Source organism: Danio rerio, chromosome 23 (genome assembly GCF_052040795.2).
Source record: "Danio rerio strain M-AB ecotype USA chromosome 23, GRCz13ab, whole genome shotgun sequence".
Classification (NCBI taxonomy): Eukaryota; Metazoa; Chordata; class Actinopteri; order Cypriniformes; family Danionidae; genus Danio; species Danio rerio.
In genome coordinates, this window is record NC_141043.1 from 15247247 (window position 1) to 15263415 (window position 16169).

The window sequence follows — 16169 nt, forward strand, 5'->3', positions numbered from 1 at the left end:
GAATTTAGTCCTCCAAAAACACTTTAATTTACAGTACACGTGTTTATTCAAAGTAAAATATCAAAATTATATATATTTAGTTAATTAATGATGTTTATTTTATACTTGCTAATCAGCTCCCAGCCTAAAGCTAGGCCTCATTGGAGCTTCCACCTAAAATGATTCCTGAATATTACTTGATGTGGATTCTGATCTGCGCAATCATGTTTTCTTCGATTCACTAATTTAATGCACATAACTATTTTTCTGCACATTATCTCACTCTGTTGCTTTTCCTGAACAATTAACAGTATAACAGTTAGAGCTGTGATTAAGAAATGTTCAAGAAATTGATCCTGCTTTGGTTCAGAGATTTTCAAAAGATTAGTTTTAAATACTTGCTGTTTTGGGAACTTTGGTTTACTTGTTTACTTGACTTTAATAAAAATACAAAGATTATATTTGAGCCACACTTTGAAAGGTAAATTCAATCAAAAGTCATGTGTCACCATTTGTGGTACGTCAAGCCCCAATCATACTGATGTGAGCATATTAAATCTCTATCCATAGATGCAGAACATTCCTGCATCTGTTCGCATAACGAGTGTGAGTGCATGCATGTATGCATGTGTATGCACATGCACAGGCCATTAGTGTGCTTTAAGTTACATAATCCATTAAGTTCGGCAGGCAGTGAGTGACTCTACAGCACACTGAGGAATCTGGAAGTAAAGCCTCTCAGACCATTGACTCAACCATCTTTTCTGTCACCTGCTGCATTACAAACACATTCGTTATGCACATTACATTTAAATCATTCACAAATGTTCACAAAATAAAGTCATTCATTGTTAGTTCATGTTAACCTACAGTGCATTAATCAATGTTAACAAGCATGACTTCATTCATACTAAGTTTATGTAAGTGAAAATACATGAAATATTGGAACATTATTTTAAAGTGTTACCTCTTCCGTCCATTCCATATCCATTTTCAAACAAAAAAGGAAAACTAAAAATTGGCCGATTTTCTTTTTTCTTTTTTTTTGCTCACACATGTAGGCGGTGCTGAAACCCCTTTTCCTCTGATTGGTCAACCAAATCTGAGCTTTTAACATTGCCCTCAAAATAATAGTCCTCTGCAGACCAGCACCCTGGCTTTTAATTATTATTATTTAATTATATATATATATATATATATATATATATATATATATATATATATATATATATATATATATATATATATATATATATATATATATATATATATATAATTATTATTTAATTATATATATATATATATATATATATATATATATATATATATATATATATATATATATATATATATATATATATATATATATAATTAATATATATATAGTTGAAGTCAGAATTATTAGCCCCCTTCAAATTTTTTTCTTCTTTTTTAAATACTTCCTAAATAATATTTAACAGAGCGAGGACATTTTTACAGCATGTCTGAAAATATTTGTTTTTTTCAGGCTAGAAAAAAAGCAGTTTTTAATTTTTTAAACACCATTGTAGGGACAAAATTATTAGCCCCTTCAAGCTAAATTTTTTTTCTCAATAATCTAAAGAACAATCCACTGTCATACAATAACTTGCCTAATTACCCTAATCTGCCTAGTTAACCTAATTAACCTAGTTAAGCCTTTAAATGTCACTTTAAGCTGTATAGAAGTGTCTTGAAAGAATATCTAGTAAAATATAATTTAATGTCATTATGGCAAAAAAAAAAAGAAATAAAAGAAAATAAATAATAAATAGATATTGTGAGCTACATTAATAATAACAATAAAAACAGCTAAAAAATCTAATTAAATGTAAAAATTGCATTGTAAGCATAAAAAAGTGGAAAAGGTTTTATTTGTTATTTCATATATTAAGTTTTTAATTATGATACTCCCAAAATCTTTCCGCATTAATCCACAGATTTTTTAAATAAAATTCTTAGCAAAAATAGCAAAAAATGTAGATTTCTCTGGCCCTAACCATGACCCCAATACCAATGTATGTATCGAACCATGACTTTAGTTTACCGTTATACCCCTATTAGTTGGGCATTTGTTAAAACCATTAAACAACTGATGCTGGAGATCTGAAATATGTATGAGAAGGAAACGGCAAGTGAAAGAACAAAATGACGTGCAAGCATGTGTTTGTGTACATGTACCTGCCTCTAAACGTTCCTCCTAAATTTAGCTGAGCTGACCTTAGACATGTGCCCTAGCAGAGGACGAGGGGTAATCATACCACACACTTCATTTACTCTGCAGTCTGGCACTGGGTCTGCATGCAGCGGGCAAAAAAAAAAAAAAAACATGCAACTAAGACCTCGAATAAATTTGACCTTCTATGAAGATCCGAGATACTTTTAAGATGTTTACTTACAAAAGCAAAATCTATTTAGACTGTTTATGCGGGGGTTATTGAACATATTATACAATTAAGGTTCCAATTCTGGCGTCTTTGTTGGTGATACCAGTTATATTTATAGGCAAGACAGTTTATGGCTTTTCATTTTATTGGTTTAATTATATTTTAATCATTCAAAACAGTGTATTTTACTTCGTTTTATGATTGAATACAAAATTATTATATCAAATAATGGAAATTAAATTGACTAACAAATTAATTCATTTATATTTGGCGATTTAATTTAAATTCATTGCTAAATCAAAACAATGCAAAAAAACAAATACACAAAATTTGAAAGTCTGTGTGAAGTACAGAGGTGGGTAGAGTATCCAAAATCTATACTCAAGTAAAAGTACAAGAACTTGCGGAAATTTGTACTCGAGTAAAAGTAAAACAAACAATCTTAAAAGTTACTTGAGTAAGAGTGAAAAAAGTATTTAAGTATTTCATTGAATAATTACTCAAGTATTACTCAAGTATATATATATATATATATATATATATATATATATATATATATATATATATATATATATATATATATATATATATATATATATATATACATTTACAAATATAATAAAGTTTTATTTTGATTGTCTAGAGAACAAACCATCATTAATTAATTAACCCAACTTGTCAAATTAACCTAGTTAAGTCTTTAAATGTCACTTGAAAATAATCACCTTTTTTTTTCCCTAAAAAGTCCTAAATCGCAAACAACATATTAAAGAAAACATCCCATAATATAAATAAGTTATTTAATAAGAATATGTCAATAACTCAATTTTGATAAAAATGTCAGATAGAATCTTTTTATTCTAAGGTGACAGATCAGTTATTAGAAATGAGATATTAAAACAATAGAAATGTGTTGATAATATTTTTTGTTAAAGCAATTGTTTATGTTAAGGATAATGTTTGAATGTTTTTAATGGTGAAATGACTAATGTGTGCAGGGCTAATCAGTTATTCCATTAAACAGCAGTTTCTTTAGTTATCCCATAGTTACCATTAATAAGGTCTAAAAATTTTGATTATTTTGCCACTTTTTTCAGGTCAGAGTGCATCGCATTATGAAACTATTCTTGTTGTCATCTTGTCATCATGCACACTATAACCAAAAGCGGGAGATACGTCTCTATAGCAACCTCGCGCGACACAACCTTTTCAATGCGGTGCCTCGTGATATTTGCAAACAACTTGGCAGTAACGGAGAAATGCCGCCAAATGTAGCGAAGAGTACTGATTTTTCTCTAATAATTTACTTGAGTAAGAGTAACATATTTAAATTTACTCAAAAAGTACTCATTACCCTATAATTTTACTCAAGTAAATGTAACTCGTTACTATCCACCTCTGGTGAGGTATTTCAGTATTTTCAACTGAACAGAATATTAGGTGGGAGGTGTTTTTTTTTTTTACCCAACTTGTCAAAGTTTACAAAAAAAGTCTTTCATGGACATTAACTTTCATGGATTAATTGTTAATTTTAAGACAAAACATTCAATAAATCAAGTAGGGATGCACTGATATGGATTTATAACTGATAACTATTAAGATTTGAAAGCCGATAATTGATAAATATTAGCCGATAAATATTAATATTCATAATATAAATACAATACAAAATGTTATAATATAAATAGTTTTTTTTTTATAAAGTGAACAACTATTTTTATTTTAAAAACTAAATAGCCTACTAAAAGCCAAAAAAGCAATAATTTTAAGATTGCAAGATGATTATGTACTGTAGATATTCACGATTACACATAAATTAGCATGAGAAAAATAAATTATTTTCTTTTCTTTGCTTAGTAAATTAACAGACAAATTGACTGTTGTATATAAATGATAGGTTAATAAAATGGGATTTGATTGACAAAAAAATTAAATATATTTTAAGTAAAATGAAAATGAAAGCACTTAGAACTGAAACCAGCTTAAATGGTCATATGAATAAAATGTGTTACAGTAATATACACACGTACAAATATGTGATGTCCGTAAAAACTTTTTGAGAGGTGTTTTGACAGTTCAGAGCCATTGTCCATGCGAAAAAGCTAAATACAGATGGTATGTTTTACTTTAGAAAATGCAGCATAAATTCTTCCCATTTGGCATTTTTCATCTTTTGAACACAAGTAGGTTCTGCCAGTCAATCAGACAGCGCTTCTATATTAATTCTTGCTGTCAGTTGCCGGAAAAAATAATCGATCAAAGGTTTAGTAGTCTGTTATAGTGTTGTGGACAAGTCTGACACGTGCACGTGGCAGTCAGTTCTGTACAATTTTGTACCTATTGGCTTAAAGATATCAGCCTAATTCTTATATCGGACCGATAATGATAATATAAAAACTATAATTTATTGGTCGATATTGATATAATCACCAATATGTCGTGCATCCCTAAAATCAACATTGATTTTATGCAGACTTGAAGCATTTAATTAACCTTTCGTGGTTTAATAAAAGTTTTTTTACATTTACATTTACATTTAGTCATTTAGCAGATGCTTTTTCCAAAGCGAATTACAAATGAGGACAAGGAAGAAGTTTACACAACTATAAGAGAAACAATGAATAAGTGCTGTAGGCAAGTTTCAGGTGTGTAAAGTCTAAGAAGGAAAGCATTAGTAATGTAAGAAATTTTTTTAAATTTTTTTTGTAGTAGTAGGTAGTGGTATAGCCAGAGAGGCAATTGCAGATTAGGAAAGAAAGTGGAGACTAAATAGTTGAGTTTTTGGTCGTTTCTTGAAGACAGCAAGTGAGTGCCGTTCTGATGCAGTTAGGGAGTTCATTCCACCAACTGGAAAACAAATGCATGCTCAATACAATCTTTTTTTCCCCCAAAATTTCCTATTTAATTTGTTTTATCAAATATATAATGCTCAAAAAAAGAATAAAGGGAACACTGTACACAATGCAAATTATTTTTAAGCAGTATATTGAACAACTACGGTGTATTTTCAGAACTTTTTTTGCAGTCGAGTCTGTTTAAAAAGAAAATGCTCAAGAACAGTGAGTTCTGCTCTGGCTTGAACCTGCAACCTTTCAGTGACCCAGCCATGATCTGTTACGCGGGCAGACATTTGAGCTGAAGTCAGAGGTGTAATATTGACGTTTTTCCCGCAGGTTCTGACGTCTGAACAGCAGCTGCAGGCCGCTAGTAACGATTACAACTTTGACCATCCAGACGCCTTTGATTTCGTCCTGCTGGTTCACACGCTCCGCAAACTCAAGCAGGGCAAGAGCGTCAAGATCCCAGTGTACGACTTCACCACACACGGACGCCAGAAAGAATGGGTAAGCCATCAACACAAACTTATATAGTGTTTTGTGATTTTAAAATGGTTTAAATCCATATTTTTGATCAAGTGGCTGCTGTATTTTACAAAATAAAAGTCCAGTTTTCATTCTATGTTTGTTTAAATGTTTTGAATGTTCAAAAGTGACTTATCAAGCATCATTTAAGATTTATAATTAATAACTTATTCAACATAAAGTCAAATTTATAGGTATTGGAATATATATCTTCTCTGGATTTCCAAATTTATCTGTTTATTGGTACCAAAAAGTACATATTGGTGCATCCTTTAATTTTCATTTATTTATTTTTTTATCGAGACTAATAAGTAATGTTTATTGTTAAAGTGCCCACTTAAACAAGACTCGTGATCCTAAGACAACCTAACATAAATAGACAACGGCCAATATTCTTCAGCTGAATTATTTAATAACATGACATAATCAGCTAAACAACCCAAAATGACAAAAGATTGGGAGCCCTACAACATAATAAAAAACAAGCAAACAAACAAACTTATAGCAGGTTGGGACTCCCCAACAGAAGTTTTAAAAGCCTGGTGTCACTAAAAACAACCAATAGAAAACTGAAAAGGGAAAAAGAAAGAAAATCAATTAAAAATAGTAATTACAGGTAAGAGTGTAGCCACACATAACATTTACAGTAGGTGAAAGTTCACTTTAATACTTTCCTTCTTAGACTTTACAGACCTGAAACTTGCCTATAGCACTTATTCATTGTTGCTCTTAAGCAGGTCGCACACCAGAAGCGCCGCTCGGCGCCGAGACACACACCAGACGAGCACATTCGAATGATATTTAACATGAAACTAATCAGATGTGGCGCGGCTGAAAAATAAACTGCGTCCTGAGTCGTTGCCGGGCGCCGCTTACAGCCGCCGACTTGCGGCGACGGTGTGTGTATCCTGATAGAAACCTATGTTTAGAATTCTAAAATACATGGCGCTGAGTGGTGCTGCGTGGTGCTGCGTGGCGCTGCGCGGCGCTTCTGGTGTGCCACCTGCTTTATAGTTGTGTAAATTGCTTCCTTGTCCTCATTTGTAAGTCGCTTTGGATAAAAGCGTCTGCTAAATGACTAAATGTAAATGTAAATATTTTTATTGTATGACTGCAGTCTGTGAATAAGCCGCCAGGGGGCACAAAGGAACGAGATGCGAACGGACAGAAATAGCATATACAGCAGCTTTAAATATGCTACTGTGCTTGTAAATGAGATTAAATAATAAGTCAAAGTATTATAATTCCTTCATTAATCATTTAAAAATATGTTAACACGCTTTATTGTAAACTTTTTAAGTGCAAAGAGGACTCTATTTGGAAAATAGAATTGAAGAAATAAAAGACAACTGAAATAAAAGCACAAACATTAAGTACAAATAAGTATGCCTAAATAAATAAATAAATAAATAAATAAATAAAGCAGTCTTATAGCCTAAATATAGAGAGATGTTCAGTGTTTGCTATTTTGATAGGACTAAGACAAGACATTTTCATTTATGTTTTATTTACTTTTTTATTTACATTTTCGTTGTTGATTATATTTTACTATTTCATTTTATGTCTCAATTATTGTACATAATAATAAAAGAATAATGAAAATAAATGAATAATGAAAATAGGCCTAAATTAATAATTTATTTAAAGACATTGTGGCGAAACACTGAGAAACGGTCAGTCGCATGGTCTAAAGAGCTTAAGTTGAATGCTGCTTCATCAAAAGCAAAAAAATAAATTGACCTACCTCATCACTTAAGGTATAATAAAAAAAATTTTGCCGCAGAACATAAATTAAATCTCGCAGGTTTATTTTTAATAATTTAGTTTCAGTTCAGTTTTTTTTTTTTGTTTCAAAATGTCAATGTTCTCTTTAATCAAACGACAGGTAATTTAATCACTTTCGATGTGCTAAAATATTTGTTAAACGAATGTTATTTTAAAAAAAGCATATGCTCATGTTAATACTGTAAAACAGACTAAAATGCATGGTCTAATCGGAAATAAAGGAAATTATATATTTCATTATTTAATGCATAAAACAGGCTAGTCTTTTGATAAATTGAGTTTATATGTTTTGAAACTTTTAATTGCATTTTTATGTCCTGTAAATAATAAAAGTTGCATCAGATTGATAAAACTGAATATGAATACCTGCGTGAACAGGGCCACAGTTACTTTTTACTCTTTTTACTCTTATCATGCCATCAATAGAATGCAAAAATGTCCAGTAGAGACTCAAATGACCAATACAGTTTCCATTAAAACAAATAACATTTCCATTAAAACCATACTTTTTTTTTTCTGGAATGAAAATGGTGTCAGTGAAAAGCAAAAATGGTGTCAATTTGTGGCCCTTAAAAAGTATTAAAACGTTTTAAATATTGTTTCTTGAAGTATTCAGTTTCCTGTTCTTAGCTGCCAGGAGTGTCACCCGGTGTGGTGCACTGTAAAAAATAAAAAGTTGAGTAAACTTAAAATTTTAAAGCAACCGGCTGCAAAGAAATTTTGAGTTTACTCAACTTCAGTGATTGAAGTTGTGCCAAATTGTTTTTTTAAGTTGACTGAAATGGCTGGTTTAAGTCATGACAACTTTCAAGCCTAAGTTCATCTAACTTGTCATTATGAGTTTGCCTAAAATTAAACAGGGGTTGAGTAAACTGTAATAAATGAGTTGGCACAACTTAACAGAAGTTCAGTTAACTCAAAGCTGTGCAGCTGGTTGCCTTAATTTTTAAGTTGATTTAATCTTTATCTTTTAATTCATAATTTTATGGAAATCTTATATCTGCGCTTCTCAAACAAATACCTGTATGACTCTAAGTATGAAGTTAAGAGATTACAAAACACACTATAAAACACAATATCAAAGAATATATTTATTGACAATTCTGCAAACAGTTTTCTGTCCAAATGAAATGTACTGCAGTCCAGAGAAGGAAAAGAGGCAACAAAAAGGTAAATCCTCAAATCCTATATTGCCTTTTAAGTGCTCGAGTTAAGCAAAAGTAATATTTCAAATGCTTGCACTATCAACATTTTTTTCAAAGTGCAAGAGTAATTAGTTTTGTCACGATATTTTAATTTTGTTACCCATCAGTTCTATAATTTTAAAAACGTCCATTTCCTGCTAACATTTGAGCGTTGTTGACCATGTTTTAAACACTGTTATATTGCCATTGTGTTCACATGCTCAACAGAAAAGACTGATTGGGCGTGAAGATCATCAGTTCACCAAACTCACTGCTGTTTACTGAGTGTAACCACAGATACAGGGACACTTAAGAATTTCACATTGATCAACTGGTCTGTGTATAAGCTGACACAAGTGGTACGCTGTGTGTGTGTGTGTGTGTGTGTGTGTGTGTGTGTGTGTGTGTGTGTGTGTGTGTGTGTGTGTGTGTGTGTGTGTGTGTGTGTGTGTGTGTGTGTGTGTATCTGTGTTTGCACTCCATGAACATCAGTGAAGAGCAGTGAAATGGTGAACTTCTCAGCCAATCACAGTCATTTATGTTGAGCGCTTGAACACAACAGCCAATCTATCAATTGGTGGGAAATGGATGTTTTTAAAATTGGAAAATGTAAAATCAAAACTGAATTTAAGTTTGGTGACAACACCAAGAGTAACACAATTTCAGTGTACAAACAAATGCATTCAAGGCCAATAAACACTTTCTGAATAGTTTTAAAGATGTGTTTCAGTTCTTTGGGGTAGTTCAGGAAATTAATCAAACCAAAGAGGAGAACAACAGCTGTCGGAAGATCTTTTCCAGCACGATTTGCTCTTCCAGAACCACAGACAGGCACCTTACATTTAGGTTGGTCTGAAGAGTGGCAACAGTGCTAAGGATGTCCATCTCCATCTCTATTGTGCAAATATCTTCTGGCTCTGTGTCCTGCAGTAAAAAGAAACATAAAAAGAGGATGAAAAACTATTTTTACTGCTAAATCACAAACATCTCCAAAAAGCAAGGTAAAAAAAAGCAACTTAATTTGGAAACTGAAGGTAGTAATGTCAGTAACACAGTCATTTATATACCTTCTATTTATAAAACATTTCAGGTAACACTTTTATAATAATGAATCATTTATTAAGCATTAGCAAATAGTGAATTGATTATCCGTTAAGCATCAACTCTACATGAATAAACATTAGTAAGCTATTTAATAAGTACTAGTATCTAATAAATAAGTACTAGTATCTATTAAATAGATACTAGTACCAAATGAATAAGGACTAATATCTAATACATAAGTACTAGTATCTATTAATTAGGTAGTAGCATCTCAGTAATAGGTACTAGTACCTCATGATTAACTACTAGTAGATAAAAATATGCACTAGTCACAGCTGGAATACATACTAGTCAAAACTGAATAGTTGATATCTCAATTAGAGATCCCATAGAAATGAATGGGAAAATTTTTAATTCATTACGAGTAACAACAGAATAGTTACTAGTAACTAATAAATAAGAACTAGTATCTATTTAATAAGTACTAGTATCTAATAAATAAGTACTAGTAACTAATAAATAAGAACTAGTATCTATTTAATAAGTACTAGTATCTAATAAATAAGTACTAGTAACAAATAAATAAGTACTAGTATCTAATAAATAAGTACTAGTATCTAATAAATAAGTACTAGTATCTAATAAATAAGTACTAGTAACTAATAAATAAGAACTAGTATCTATTTAATAAGTACTAGTATCTAATAAATAAGTACTAGTATCTAATAAATAAGTACTAGTAACAAATAAATAAGTACTAGTATCTAATAAATAAGTACTAGTAACTAATAAATAAGTACTAGTTAGTACTTAATGGAAAAGAACTAAGAAAATGGATAAGTACTAGTAACAAGAAAATAGATACTAGTACGGGCTATAGAATAAAAGTTAAAACGGCTTGCCATAGGTCATCAGCTATTGTCACATTAAACCAGATGCTCAGACCCTGAGAGATGACAGGTGGCACCACTTTACAATTGAAGGGCATTAATTATGGTTATTCACAGGTTAGTCATTTTGATCAGAAATTCCCAACATGTTTTAATTATTAAAAATGAAATTTGCTTTATAATTATTGTTGCAGCACCTGTTTTCACTCCCTGGTCAGCCGGACTCAGTCATGGTTGTTCTACTAAAGACTAAGTGATGAAAATGTAGCATCCTTTACAGAGGTGAAAACAGTGCTACAAACTTTTCTTTTAGGGAACAAACTGTTTTGTAACTTCAAAGATTAATGACCTGCATGAATTCCAATATTGCACACAAAAAGAGAAACTCCATGGTAAACTCCATAAAGTTTAATATGCCCCCCTTTAATCAGTGATATGATTGAATGCTAAATAATTACTTGATTGTCCAGTTGGTCCAGGGCGGTTCTTATTATCTCTCCATATCGCCCACCACATGATCCATAAAACTTGATAGCGTATTCATCCGAAAAAGAGAAGATATCTTTGAGGTTGGTTTGAGTAATCCTGTAAAACTCAGCATAGACCTACAAACAGACCATAAAAAAATGAATAGTATGAATTGTGAACAAGGGTTATACATTTTGAAATAAATAATCTCAAATGCAAACTTGCCTAAACTCCCAAAAACATGCAGGCCACTGTTTTCGGACATCAGCTACAGGAGGTTAAAAAAATCAAATAGTCAGTAACTGCAGCGGACTGTTAATGTGCTAATGTCAAATGTGATTTTAATGCACCTACAGTCTTTAAAGTGCAGAAGCAGTCTGCGAACAAACAAGGCTGCTGCCAGGATGGTCCTTGATAGCGATGTAGTCTGTAGTGTAACTTCTCAGCTACTGTTTACAAATTTGCAAAACTTACACTGCATTCCAAACCTATAAAAAAGTAAATAAAAATGTAACATTGCAGGTCAAATTGTTTTCATAAATTAAACTGATGTTTTTAAAAAGCACAATATAAAATAAATATTGCAAACATAAAAAGAGAAGATTTAAATAATACATACATACATGTTACTTAACTCATAAATGGTTAATGTATGCCAAATAAATAATCATAAAAACCACAAGCTCCTGGAATACTATATGTACACTACTAGTGACTGTATATTTAAAGTGGTATGCTAAATATTATTTTGAAGTGGTTTTAATGTTACCGCATTGCTGTTTTAATACAGACACAACAGGGTTAACAATACAGTGGTGACCAGCCGCTCAGATATGTCTGTTTGCAACAACAATATTTCACTACATTTCCCTCCAGTTTAAGAAGCAAATTAACGTTAAACAGTCCTTCAAATGAAGCAAACTTCACAGGTGGCTAGCTTGTTAGCCCGAGCTTGTCAGAAATGATCTTCACACGATGTAACTTAGTTTTTTGGGAACATAACATTACATTTTACTTTAGATTTGCACGCTATTTAGATTAATTTTGATAATAAAGCTAAAACAAAGCTTACCTGAATCAGGAGATGGCAGCTGCTGCTGGTGAGAGGACACCTCGTGCAAAATGGCACCCGAAGACAGACTGAGCATGTGCAAAGACGGGAAGTAGATGATCCAGTGAAGAACTCAAAATGTAAAGTCTGCTCAACTTAAGTATTTACTTTCATTGAACAAACCAGTTTTAAACCTTCAGTTAACTCATTTTTAAAAGTAAACTCAACACTGGGCTCAAAATATGTCCACCCAACTTACAATTTTGATTTGAGTTAGCAATTTGCAAGTTGGATTTTTTACAGTGTGTTTTGCTGCTGTAGCAAAAGCCAAAATCGAGCCAACATCATAAACCAACGTCATATTGACATTTATTCATCAGCTATGGCAACCAAAATTCATCGTCTGATAGACGTCATAGTGGTAACATCCACACAACGTCAAGCTGTAACATCATTAGATGTTGATCTTTTGTTGGTTTTAGGTTGAACATCGATGTTGGCCTGCCGTTGAGTTCTGACGTCAACCCGATTTTCATTTCCAAACAAAATGCAATGTTCCCATGACGTTAGGGTACAACGTCAATTTGATGTCATGTTGACGTCTTGTGCCTGCTGGGTGTTTAAGGCCATTACGGTCATCATACAGTAAACACCTGCCATCTTCTCATCAGTGACATGCATCTAAACAGTATCTGGGTCAATTCGTGTAAAAAAATTTTAGACACCTTTTTGGACACGTGAAATGTTTTCCAGTTTGCTGCGATTATAAATCGCCTATGTCTTGAGGTGGTTCATTATGATGCGATTTACCTTCTATGTGTGATTTGATTGGACAGGAATCACAGGACTGATTTGTCTAATCCCCATAGACAAGAAAAATAAAGTAGTGACTGCAGGTTAAAAGAAAGTAGTGGAGTAAAAGTACCAATACATCACCAAAATGTACTCAAGGGAAAGTTTTACACACTTTTAAAGCTACTTAGTAAATTACAGTTCCTGAGAAAAACTACTTAATTACATTAATTTGAGTATTTGTAATTTGTTACTTAACACTAATGGTAATAAGTAATTAATTTGAAAAACATTCTGTTAATGGAAAGATAAAAAGTGACTTATGGTAACACTTTGCGTGTAAAAAAAAAAAAAACATATGAAATGCAGTTTCTTTTCAGTTTGTCATGTAGTTTGTCTAGTAAACAATGAGTAAAAGAAAGTAAAACCTGCATGAATACAACACAAACCATGTAATCGTTTTGAAATGTTTTTTTTTTTTTATGGAATTATTATAATATAATATTATAATGGAATTTTTATTAGTTTCAACGGAAACTATATTGGTCATTTGAGTCCCTACTGCTAACTTTTTAAAACAATTTACTGTATGTTTATTTCTACAGCACTTTTACAATGTAGATTGTGTCAATGCAGCTTAATATAGAAGTTCTAGTAATTTGAAACCGTGTCAGTTTAGTTTTCAGTGTTCAGTGTGGTTTAATTTTAACTGCTGAAAGTCCAAAAACTTAAATAAACCTATCGACTCTTGCCTTCTATTAATAGATAAAATGATTCTACAAAAAAACAACAAAAAAAAACAATTACAGTATGGCATTTAGTTTATATAATGTGTGTTTGTGTTTCAGAAAACAGTGTATGGTGCAAGTGTTATCATCTTCGAGGGCATCATGTCATTTGCGGATAAAGAGCTGCTGAAGGTGATCTTCTAAACTGCTCATCACGTAAATGTGTCCTGTTTTTGTCATCTCCACAGTAAGCGAGATCTGTCTGTGTTTCAGCTGCTGGACATGAAGATCTTTGTGGACACTGATTCTGACATCCGGCTGGTACGGAGGCTCAGGAGGGACATCACAGAGCGTGGACGGGACATCGAGGGAGTCATCAAACAGTATAACAAATTTGTCAAGCCGGCTTTTGAACAGTACATTGAGCCAACCATGAGACTGGCAGATATTGTGGTGCCAAGGGGTGAGTTAGGCTTTGTCATTAATCATTCCCCCTTATGTCATTCAGTCAAACTAATTTTCTTCAGGTTCACAATGAATCTGCAGCTGTTAAATGTCACCGTGTTTATACAAAATCCTAAAAAAAAACTCATCCTTCAGTTGACTTTTAACATATTCTAAAGTTTTTCATAATCTACAAGTTAGAGAATTGTACTAATAGTGTATTGTTTATGTGTAAAGTCCAGTAAAGAGGGTAACTTACACACTGTTAAAATGCCAGGTTCCACACAATCGATTTGTGCTGGGGAAACATAAATGAATTAAGTTACCTTAATAGTTTTTAAAAATGTAAGTGGATTGAACAAAAAAAAAAAGTTGTCCCAAAAAAAAAAACTCAAGGATTGTTTTCAACTCATTTTAAATAAATAATTTGAACAACAGCTTATGCTATTTTTTTAGAGTGCAGTCGATAAGTTTAATCAGCTTTATTCTACAACAGCTATATAAATTCATCCATTAAAAGGTCAGAAAATTTCTGTTCAACCTAGAAGTTGTAACTTTTTGCTCTACATCATTCTCTAAACCAGTTTAAACCTGTAATGCTGGTTTTACACCATATATGAAATAAAGTATTCTTACGTGTAGATCACGTACAAAGTAAATACAAGCACAAATAGACGCAAGTTTCTATTAGGCAGCACAAATGATCTAAAATGCGCAGCACATTTTCCACAAACAACATGGTATTTACCTTAAACTTGCCAAAATTTGAACTCAAGCTAAAAGCTGGGAAACATTCACAGGTAAAAAAAAAAAGTGCGAGTAATTTAGGGCAAGTGAAACAATGCCAAACCTGTTAAAGATTTTTTTTTTCATAACACAAATTACAAATCCAAGAGCTCTCTTACATTTCACAGACACCAAGGATCGCTATTGTGATATTTGCAGCTTTTAAGTACTCCCATGTTCATGTATTTATGTAAATGCTTAATGAAGAACATGTTGCGATTTAAAAGTAAAGTTTGTCGAAAAGAAAAATGGCTAAATGCCTCCACTGACCTTACTTACTGACCTATTTTTCAGGCAAAGGGTGCCAAACAATTAAGAATAGCAGTGTGACAACTTAAACTTAAGTGTTAAAACTTAATTCTGATTGTTTAGTTGCAATATTCCAACTATGTTATTCTGAGATAACAACCGCTGAATAACACGGGCTCATCCCGGTACTAATCCCTTCCCCGTCCCCCTGGTCCCAATTATCTTTATCTTGAAGGCAGAGAGCTAAGGGGAAGGGCTAGATAGCCCTTCAAACATAAATTTTTCAAGACCACACTCGAAACCAAGGGGTAAAAACAATTTTCCAGAATACACAAGTCACAACGGCAGTATAGCTGCACACGGTCGGGAGATGCACAAATTAGTACTGTTTGTCATTATTCAGAATTTTTACATCATACAAGCATATATATTAATACATTCATAATGGCGTTTGTGTTTTACCATCATGCTTTAAAAAACGCTAAAATAAAAACCATTAGATTTTGCTATCTATAATCTCTAATAATAACATCTGTACAGTAGTCCCACAACAATCTGTCTCTCAATGACACTCAAATACCCTGTCAGAAAAGTCTAGTGGCTGGGAATGACCTTTTTACAGTGTCTGCTTTAATGTAATGTTGTTTTTTGTGTGTTTACATAGATGAATTTGACCACTGTGTAAATTCTCAGTACAGTTACGATCTTATTGTCACAATATATTGTTATGACAACATGATAACTTGCCTTCAGTGATTTACTAAAGAGAAATACCAAAAAATAAAGCAACTGGAATAACTACAGCAGTCGCCATTATCAATCTCATATGAAGCAAGAGATCGCAATGGCATATGATGACGTGTGCAGGTGTAGTGTTGCTGTCTCGTTTCTAACACGTACATTTTGAAGCCCTTCCCCTTCACACTCTGTTTCAAGAGCCAAGAGGAAGGGGTACAAAAATAGAATTGGGATTGGGCCTCAACATGTTCACATCCATATTTT

The 16169-nt window shown here is 32.3% G+C and overlaps 1 protein-coding gene and 1 long non-coding RNA gene across 11 annotated transcripts in view; one reads left to right on the forward strand and one right to left on the reverse strand.

The window, feature by feature from the left end:
• Positions 1-16169, forward strand: part of uckl1b (uridine-cytidine kinase 1-like 1b) — a 71112-nt gene that overhangs the window by 24916 nt on the left and 30027 nt on the right. For 9 of the 10 annotated variants that reach the window (XR_015523287.1, XR_015523288.1, XR_015523289.1 and 6 more), the window contains exons 4-6: positions 5558-5728; positions 13809-13880; positions 13962-14151. Coding sequence is in view for 7 of the 10 variants with exons in the window: in XM_087306734.1 (XP_087162860.1) it covers positions 5558-5728; positions 13809-13880; positions 13962-14151 (433 nt within the window). In the remaining 3 variants the exon portion in view is untranslated. Of the gene's footprint in view, positions 1-5510; positions 5729-13808; positions 13881-13961; positions 14152-16169 lie in introns of all 10 variants that reach the window. The other variant, XM_088651675.1, reaches the window with a different exon arrangement.
• Positions 8610-11607, reverse strand: LOC103909669 (uncharacterized). Its single transcript, XR_015523333.1, has 4 exons — positions 11472-11607; positions 11343-11385; positions 11108-11254; positions 8610-9639 (listed from the first exon to the last, which is right to left on the reverse strand). It is a non-coding gene; the product is annotated as an uncharacterized LOC103909669 (long non-coding RNA).